This window comes from Leptosomus discolor, chromosome 1 (genome assembly GCF_034619465.1).
Source record: "Leptosomus discolor isolate bLepDis1 chromosome 1, bLepDis1.hap2, whole genome shotgun sequence".
Taxonomy (NCBI): domain Eukaryota; kingdom Metazoa; phylum Chordata; class Aves; order Leptosomiformes; family Leptosomidae; genus Leptosomus; species Leptosomus discolor.
Window position 1 is genome coordinate 75,353,387 of NC_141391.1, and position 9,884 is coordinate 75,363,270.

Here is a 9,884-nt window from a genome sequence, read left to right on the forward strand (position 1 = left end):
TAATCCTCTTTCAGCGGAGGAACCGATGGGAAGGTGCAGGACAAAACATTTACTGCAATTCTTTTTTGGTTTGATAATCTTTTAACAACTGACCCTGTTTTTATCTTAGTAAAGATGTAGCCTGTGGTAAAGTGATTTGAATCTTTCACTTTTTCCAGAACAGTTGCCACGTAAGTTTGTAGTTCTGTTGTCTGAAAAAAAAATTGGCATAACATGTAGTTTTATTTCCATGGTTTCTCATTTGCCTCGCAGGCTGCCCTATTCTGTGAGAAGTTTAATTCTTTCCAAGACAGCTTTACTTTAGTTAGGCAGTTTTAAGACCTTGATTTTATTTTATAGACAACGATGTGTCATAGAAAGCAATACAAAATTAGTTTAAGGTAACACGTATTGCACTGTGGCTCCTTTGTCAGCGATGATGCTGAGGTACTGTCAGCTTGGTATTCTGTCTTACAAAGGGGAAACCCCAGCAGCTCAGTTATCTGTTCTCATCCGCGCTCCTCAGGACCCCATCTTGGTAAATCTTCCAAATTACTACTTTGCATGATGCCACAGAAGTCAACTACACTGGAGATAGCTCTCAAAATACTAGATACGCATGTTCTTTGGACAGGGGAAGGTTTTTTGGCCAAAAAACCACTTTGTGACCTGGTTTTGGCAAATGTAGGTTTACTCTGTTCTTTAGCTGCTTGAGGGTCTGGATGAAATCCTGGCCTTTACAGAGTCAGAGCTGAAACTCGCACTGCTGTATTAAAAAGCCCAAAGCTATGATGAATATATGCAGTGAAATGTATGTTGGGGCAGAATTTCCTTTCCAATACCATCATTTCTACACTCTTCTGCTCAGGAGCCTACAAGTCTTGTTTGGCACCAGCTACTCACTCAGCACGCCATAAACTGCAGGAAGCCCAGTCTTTAACACTTACTTAACAGAGGTCAAGTGAAGTGTTAGCAGTCAGACTGCTGGCTGGCCACCTGGACAGAAGAGAAGCACGCGTTTTCCCTCGCATCGCTTTGTGCTCCTCGTATTTTGCCTGATAAATTTGAAATAAGATTATTCTTTAGTAGCTAGACATTCAGCCTATGTGCAGGAGCTGCAGACCCTGTACCTATGTATCTAGAAGGAGCATTTTTACCACCTTTGTAACTAGTGGGTCATTTCTGCGCCCCGTTGTATGAAATCTCGTCGGCTAAGGTTGTGTCACGTGCCTTACCACGGGTGCATACATATCGCACAGGGTATTCTGGGACTCAAAGCATCAGACACTGAAGGTGAGAACTGTGTTATGCTCGCTGAATTTCACTCTGCACGCCACACTTAAACATTGGCCATGTTTCACAGAGGATGCCATCCATTGCCTAGAGGTTAGGATGGTCAGCAGCCCCTGCAGCACAGTCAGCAGGATGGAGACATCGCTCTCCTGCCAGGTGGATGCCTTAACCAGGAACACAGGATCTTGGTCCATCTCTTTCTGTGAGCACCTTTCAAGGTGAGGCAGGGGCTGGGCTGGAGATTTTGAGATTGAATTTGAACACCTGAAGTCAACCTCTTGTTCACTCTCCATCCCACAAGAGACTTATTTAAGCTAATCTTAGACATCTAAAAAAACCAGAAGTCCAAGTCTGAGCCGGTAACGTTATGCTCCCACTGTAGTCAATAAAGAGAAGGGTTATCAGAAGGCTATCAGACACCCAAGACAGGCTGAGTGTCCCTCTGTGGGTGCCCATGTCTTCCTACCAACTGCACAGGGTGGCCAGCTCAGACAGCCACGAAACTTTTAGATGCATAAACTGGAGCAATGAGTCATGATCGAGAGGTCCGCTTCCCATCGGCAGGCACACATAAGACAAAAGAGAGGCTGAGAAATCCCGCAGCTCTCTACAGCGCCAAACTGCAGTATTGCTGAAACCCACTGCAGATTTTAATAGCTGTCATCCATCCTAAAAATACATTTGCACCTCTTTTCATTACCGTAGCGGGTTCTTTCTCTGGAGACCTGGTGGATAACAGGACCAAACGCTCCACCTCAGGACACCCTCAACTGCTCGGCACCTGCCCTGGCTCACACAACCTCCTCCACGGTCCGCGCTTTGCCGGGCGGGGGTGACTCCCGAGGTGCCGAGCCCGCCCCTCCGGCCCTGCCCGGGGGGAGGGAGGGAAGCCGGGCGGCGGGAGCCGGAGGAGCGGCGGCAGCAGCAGCAGAAGCAGCCGCCCGTTCCCCGCCGGCGGTGGCAGCGGGCGCAGGTGCGGGCGCTTCCGCGTCGCGCTCCGAGGAGGAGGAGGAGGAGGAGGAGGCGGTGGCGGCGGCGAGGGCGGGCGGGCGGCAGGACCAGCGGCCCCGAGCCAGGCCGGCGTGCCCGTGGGCGTGCTCCCCGGCGGGGAGGGCCGCCCGCAGCCCACACCCCCCGCCGCCGCCGCTAACTTTGCCTCTTCGGGAAGAGCCGCCCTCCGGCAGGCAGAGGGTCGGCGGAGCCCCGGCGGTCCGGAGCAGCAGCTCGTTCGCCCCCCCCGCCCCGCGATGAAGGGCCGCCGGCGGTGGCGGGGGGAGCACCGGCGCTTCGCCGCGGTGCTGGTGCTGTACACGCTGCTGCTGCTCCTGCTGGTGCCCTACGCGCTGGACTACGGGGCCAGGCGGGGGCGGGCGGACGAGGAGCCGCTGCTGCGGCGCTGCCCCAGCCTGGAGGAGGCGCTGAGCGAGTGGGGCTGGGAGCAGCGGCAGCCGCTGCTGGACGAGGAGGAGGAGGAAGAGGAAGGCGACGGCGGCACGGCCGGGGCGGCGGGTAACGGCAGCGCGGCGGCGGGGAAGCGGCACATCTACCTGCACGCTACCTGGCGCACGGGGTCCTCCTTCCTGGGGGAGCTCTTCAACCAGCACCCCGACGTCTTCTACCTCTACGAGCCCATGTGGCACCTGTGGCAGGCCCTCTACCCGGGGGACGCGCTGAGCCTACAGGGCGCCCTCCGCGACATGCTGCGCTCCCTCTTCCGATGCGACTTCTCCGTCCTCCGCCTCTACGCCGCCCCGCCCGGCCCCCGCGACCCGCTGGCCGCCGCCCCGCCCGCCGCCGCCAACCTCACCACGGCCGGCATCTTCGGCTGGCGGACCAACAAGGTGATCTGCTCGCCGCCGCTCTGCCCCGCCGCCCCGCGGCCCCGCCGGGAGATCGGCCTCGTCGACGGCGCCGCCTGCGAGGAGACGTGCCCGCCGCGGGCGCTGCGGGAGCTGGAGGCCGAGTGCCGCAAGTACCCGGTGGTGGTCATCAAGGACGTGCGGCTGCTGGAGCTGGGCGCCCTGCTGCCGCTGCTGCGGGAGCCCGGGCTCAACCTGCGGGTGGTGCAGCTCTTCCGCGACCCCCGCGCCGTCCACAACTCCCGCCTGAAGGCGCGGCAGGCGCTGCTGCGGGAGAGCATCCAGGTGCTGCGGAGCCGCCACCGCGCCGAGCCGCGGGGGCCCGGCCGCCACCACCAGCAGCAGCAGCAGCTCCTGCTGCCGCCCGGCCTGCTGGGGGGCGGGCGGGCGCCGCAGCCGCAGCACCGCGCCGAGTTCTTCCTCGGCGGCGCCCTGGAGGTGATCTGCCAGGCCTGGCTCCGCGACCTCCTCCTGGCCCGCCGCGCCCCGGCCTGGCTCCGCCGCCGCTACACGCAGCTGCGCTACGAGGACCTGGTGCGGGAGCCCCGCGCCCAGCTGCGCCGCCTGCTGCGCTTCGCCGGGCTGCCGGTGCCGCCCGCCCTGGAGACCTTCGTGCTCAACATGACCCGCGGCGCCGCCTACTCCTCCGACCGGCCCTTCCTCATCTCCGCCCGCGACGCGCGGGAGGCCATCCACGCCTGGCGGGAGCGCCTCAGCCGCCAGCAGGTGCGGCAGGTGGAGGCCGCCTGCGGCGAGGCCATGAGCCTCCTCGCCTACCCCCTCAGCGGCGGCGACGCCCGGTAGCGCCCCCGCCCCGCGGCCGGCGGGGAGAGCCCGCCGCCGGGTGAGGGCCGAGGCGGCGCGGGGACGGGCGGCGGGGTCCCGGCTGTGCCGGGGCGGGAGGGCGGCGCTGGCATGGCGGCGGCCTGCGCTCGCCTGGCGGGCCGGGAGCTGCCGTCCAGGGCGGCCCTGGCAGAAGCCAGCCCGCCTCGCCTCGGGTACGGGCAGCGCTGCAGGGTCCGGACCCCCCTTCCCGCCGCTGGCTTCCATGGGGCTGCGCTTCCTCTGGGGGCGGCGGCCACCCCTGGCTGGGGTGCGCGGAGAGGGCACGGGGGTGTTTTATTGAGGAGAAGGGCTCAGTAAGAGGTGTCCTCTGGGCGCAGCAGCAATCTCGGAAACCGCCACCATGTGCAAAGCACGGGTGTCCTTCAAAAAGGCCGCATCGAGACTTAAGGATCCCCCAAACGAAGACCCCCAGCGAGCAACTGGAGGGCTTGAAAGGCGTTGCTGTGAGAGCGTCGCCGTTCCCAGGCGCTGAAGCACGCTGGGCTCTGTCCTGCCGCTGCCGAAGCGCCAACGAGGGGTGTCCGTGAAGTTCTCCTTGGAGGCCTGGGCGGGCAGGTGGGTGCCCGCCGCGGGGAGGGCCCCGCTGTCCTGCCCCCGGCTGGGGGCTCTGCGGGGCCGGGCCCTGCCCCAGCAGGTTGCTGATGCTCTGGGGAGGGGGGCACTGGCCAAAGAAAGGGGAACCACGTCCAGCTCCATCCATCATTTGGAGCAGTGTGGTGAGCGGTTGTGCGGAGAGGGTAAGCGTTCGCCTGCTTACGTGTTTCAAAGATGTTTGTGGCAGAGATCTTTGCTTTTGTAAAGAAATCTGTAATTCTCTTTAAAGTAGGATTTTTTTTTTTTTTTTTTAACATATTGATACAGTTGGGTGATAGGTGAAATACAGGTGACTAACACATTTCTTGGGGACACGGGTGGGGGCGGCTGTAGCTGGAAGGCGAACACTCGATGTTTCCATTTTGTTTTCTCAGCCGGAGGAGAGAATCACTTTTCTTCCCTGGCTTCCGTGCTGACAGATTGTGCCGTGCACAGGGTCCTCCTAGTCACATCCCTTCCGAACAATAACATCCTCTCAGCTGCCAACTCCTGGACAAAAGCAAATGTTTCTTAAGAGTCTCAGACAATCGTGAAGTTCCCAAATAAAAGCTTGTATTTAAAAAAAGAAAAAGAAAAAAGAAAGAAAACCTTATGTTTCACTTTGGATTTTAAAATGACGTTTTCCTGTAGATATCCTGCAACTTGAATGAGAAGGGTGTGCACGTGTGTGTGTATCTGCCAGTACCTTTTTTTCATGATTTCTTAATTTGGGGATAGAAGGTGCAATTGTAATTTAGGGGTGTAGTATTGTAACTTCTTAGAGACTGCTTTTGGAGTCCATTACAGTCTGGCAGCGTTCAGACGGCCCCACAAGAGTATACAGGGTTATAGGGGTGTTTTACATGCGGACCTCAAACACAGACTGAGAACATGAGCTTCAAATTGAGGATAATCTGGGATCGGGAAGAAAGCAATATTTATACGACGTGCTGGAAATAAAGGCAGTTCAAAGACGTCATCTTGGAGGATGCGTTTGAATTGAGTTGTAGGTTTTCGGGCTCTGAACACTGTGGTGTAAAACGTGGCAGTGAGTTAGGATGAACCTTCCTTTGTTCTAGCTCTTTTTCTTCTTCCATCACCCTCCCGCCTGAGAGCACGAGAAGCAGGTTTCTTTCATTAGCTGGCAGGAAAATGTCATCACAAAAATGGTTTTGAGCAAATGTATCTATTTCACAGCAGCATGCCTCATATGATTCTGCATCCTTTGGTTTCTGCTTGAAGTAGAAATCACAGGGGCTGGTTTTGTGCTGGAACAGCCTTTCGTATTACCTAAGGGATGTTCCTGTATTCTCTCACAGGCACTGTGAGAGCAAAATCTGTCTCTGGGTGTTCTAGTGGTGTTTAATAATGGTATTTGTGTAGATGTGCAATACCTGTATCGATGCCTTGATAACCTGTGTGGGGTAACCTATTTTGGAAAGCTTTTCTGGGATTACACCCAGCCTGGCTTGTGCTGACAGCTTTGGGAAGAAAATAGGATTTTCTTGCATGCCAAAAGACGATACGGTACTTACTTTCTTATGTCGGATGGGAGATTAAAAATCCAGTATATTTTGTTGATTTGTTTTTTAGCAAGTTGCAGTCAGATTTGCAGCTGATAAGCGTTCGCTTCATCTCCGCGGGGAATCTCATCTTGCTTGTTTCAGGTGGTAAATGTCTTTCGTAAGAAGTTTTTAGAAATCCACGCTTAGTTTCACTTACAGCGGTTCATCACGGTGAAGAAACAAGTGTTGCCATCTAGCTTAACTTGATGCTTATAGCTGGGAAGAAATCCACTAACTGCTAGTTACATAGTATTTTCTGAAGCAGTTTCTGTGGTTGACATAGATGCGTTTTCCTATATCGAGACTTATTTCTCTCAGCCAAATCTGTTCGCTAACACAATTGCTCTTTTATTAGTGATTAATTCATTTTTTTTTTTCTCACCCCAAGCTGTTCTTGTAGGGTTTTTGTATGCTGTGAAAAGGGCTCTGTTGGGCAAAGTGCGCACAGTACAGCGAGTGCAATTCGTGGTTTGCATTCAGGGCGCCTGAGTTCACTAGAAGGCGCTTCAAAACAATCCACGGGGAATAGCCAAAGCTGAAAGAGGGGTAAGCAGCCCAGCGTGGGATCTTAGAGCAGGATGTGCAAGAGCACCTGAGACTGGGTGACGGGTGCGTAATGACTGGTGTTGCGACGCGTGCGCTCCAGTCACTAGAAGGCTTTCTAAAACTCCTCCGCCTACGGCTTACCAGCGAATGCAGCCCGTTTTTCTCTTCGAGGTGTTTTGATGGTGTTGGAAAGCATCGTTCAGGATGCTCACAGCATATACTTGTTGGCCTTGAAACTCACACCTTGAAGACAAAAAACCCCGTGCTGTCAAATGTCACTGGTGGTACTTAGCTGAAAAGACAGAAGTGGGTCTGATTAGCACGACCAGCATGGAGTGTCACTGGGAGCGGCCTTTGGGAGCAAGCAGCACTCGCCGAAAGCCCGACACCCGTGGTTAAAACTGCGTTTTGAGAGCAGCTGGACATTTATGGCTCGGTCACCGGCCCTTTGGCTGTTATTGGGCTCAACTCAGATTTTGAAGTAAAGCCCCAGGTCTACCAAGCCATGTAGAAAACGGAGCCGTAGCTGCACGTTTCAGAGCAAGAGGATGACACGACAGGCAAGGGAGCAGTAACCACGTTTTATAGCCAAGCTGAACTTGGCAGGCATTGCATCGGAGAGCAGGACTGAGCCACAGAGTTGTAGTAGTTCAGACTGAGATTTGGGAAAAATACCTCCTTGTGCTACATTACATATAATGAACTAATAACCACTTTAATAATACATTAAAAAGTCACAGCGAGAAATGGGATCAAAACTGACAAATGCTCCCAAGGCTCATTTCTACCATCTGCTTTTACTTAACGTCTGGTCATCGCGCGGCTGCCTTAAGGGAGGTAGAAACTTGAGTACTGTGATTGTAGGTAAAAGGCTGCGGTATTTCCACGCCGGAATTGTTGATTGCTCTCTTACAACATTATAGCTGTATTTTAAACTGTTGCTTTTGGGGAGGCAACAATAGTGACATGCTTGTGAGAAACACTGACAGTCCGGGGCCAGGAAATATTTAGCCCCTGCCTTACTTTTACTCCCTAGAACGCTACTGACGGAGCCCTTGTAGATGCCTGCGGTATGTACTTGCATACTTCAGATACAAGAGAAATAGTTCAGCTACAAAAGAAATTGAAGTGTTAGAATGGTTGTGGCATCACTTATTTACCAATTTCGGTATTGCCCGGGTCATTTTAACCTCCCCCCATCACTCTGTGCATCAAGAAAAGTTCTGAGTTTCTGCATTAAGTTCTCAATATCACCACTGTCAGTGAGCCTGACGATAAAAAACCAGTGCAGAATTTCTAGGTTTAGTATGGTAATGTGATTAAACGACATTTCAGTGAGTAACTGAGCTCCTGAAACACTAAGAGCCAAGAAGCCTGACAGCATGTTCTGTTCCTTCCTTGGACACGGAGCGCTCCTGCTGAGACTCTCTGATGGCATCTGGGATGCGGGGACAGCGAGAGCGGCGCCTGTCGTTTCTCAGAATCTCCCTGCGATCCGTGCAGCACTGGGGTTCCCTCAGGCGTTATTTTGCCGTTCCTATTTCACTTGATGTGACACCTGCCACCGTGGAGAAGGACGTGGGAAAACCACGCCTGTCAAAGCCCGCCTTGCGCTAGCAGAAGTGTTCAACACCTCCCCGGCCATGTGAGCGAGGGGCTGGGTCCCAGTTGTCCTTCCCTTGGCCGTGGTTTGAAGAGATGGATGTTGAATCCAGACTCGTTGAGGTGGTGGGTTTCAGTGGGAGCTCGTTGCTGAGCCGTACCTCTGGCAGTCTCGGCGCCGGGCAAGCCTCGCCTGGGAGCTGGTTAACATTTTAGTACTCGCGGTCCGTCTGGGTACAGAGTACCAGGGCATTCTCCCTTCCAGCGCCGAGGCGTCAGCTCTGCTGCCCACCTACGGCGCCTGCAGTGCCATTTCTTGGTGTTGGTAGATGGGAATCGAGTCTTTCCCCAGCGCTTCCAAATTTGTTGCCCTGTTTCCGATTGTCCAACTTTGCCAAACTTCAGCTGTACATAGGCTGAAACTTTTCATCTTGGGCTTAGGTTTTAAGTCGCTTTGGGGAACTTCAGTCAAAACAGTGCGTGTTCTTTCGAACCTAGGGTTAGGATGTGGTGGTCTTTTGCCTATGTTCAAATACTCTTGAAGATGTGTCTTTGAAGTCATTTGTCACTTCAGTGCTTTGGGACAGGAACTCCAGTTCGGGTAAGGGAAATGACCTCTGTGTGTAGAGAATGTCCCCCGTGTTTTGTTTTTACCTCTGCCTTCTATTCTGATTTGGCCAAATACATTAATGTTTGTGAAAAAAAACGGATAGCATGTGCTCAGCAAAAGTGGTTTTGGTATGTGTGTGTATCTTTATTTTATACCAAATAAAATCTGCATTGGTTTTGTCCTCAGTGAGCGTGCTCAAACCTCTTTCTTGCCCATAGAAAAGCTCAGTGTGGTCCAAGACATACGGCAGCGGGATTCAAAGCCATGTAACTACGGCTGGGGCTGCGGCACCGGGGCTGAGCAGGGAGGGGTCTGCTATTCCTGTGCTCCCACTGATGCCTTCTCCTCTATCCCCTTCCTTCTAGTCCTAAGGAAGACTCCCGGATCCAGCATTCAGCTTTCTTTTCAGAAGGGACTATAGGTGAGAGGGAGAAGATGGTGGCGGATGGGGTGAACACGAGGGGGCAGTGGAAAGGAATTGCCTTCGAGTTGTAGAGAGTGGGATTTGTTGGGCAAAGGGCTTGGGTGTGAGAGGGGTGGGGGACTGGGATTTGATGAGGAGGGGCAGCTGGAAGCTGTGACTGGTTTAACTGGAAAAGGCAGCTAGGAGCATGTGGGAGGGAAGGAAGGGACATAGAGAGAGCAAGCTGGGAGGAGAAGTGGGGACCAAGAGCTGGGCTGCAGGGAGGCGCTGGGAATTGCCCTGAGGGCGTTGTTCGGAGGAGATGGAGGGGGAGAGCTCAGGGGATGGAGAGGAGGGTGAGCCTGAATCCGAACTGTAGAGGGAAAGCTGGTGGTGGTTCTTCAAAGTCAGGTCTTCCCGCTCCTCTGTTCCAACGGCTATGGAGCAGTCCCTCCGGTGGAGTGCTGGTCCACAGGGCAAAGGCGACTTGCCTTCCGCTATGCCTTTCTCAGCCCATACAAACACATTTCTCCTGCAAACCAGACTCCTCTCTGCTCCTCTCCATAAGGAATTTATTAACTGTCCCGCAGCAGCGTCGGGGTGGGAGT

The 9,884-nt window shown here is 54.3% G+C and overlaps 1 protein-coding gene across 1 annotated transcript; it reads left to right on the top strand.

Moving 5' to 3' along the window:
* Positions 1-2,519: 2,519 nt before the first annotated feature.
* On the top strand, positions 2,520-3,935 carry CHST7 (carbohydrate sulfotransferase 7). The gene has a single exon (XM_086482217.1). It carries the CDS (start codon positions 2,520-2,522, stop codon positions 3,933-3,935), a length of 1,416 nt encoding a protein of 471 aa, XP_086338343.1.
* The last annotated feature ends 5,949 nt before the right edge of the window (positions 3,936-9,884 follow it).

Bases quoted from the DNA above. Each gene is read 5' to 3' on its own strand.
- CHST7 (XM_086482217.1), top strand. From the start codon at position 2,520: ATGAAGGGCCGCCGGCGGTGGCGGGGGGAGCACCGGCGCTTCGCCGCG.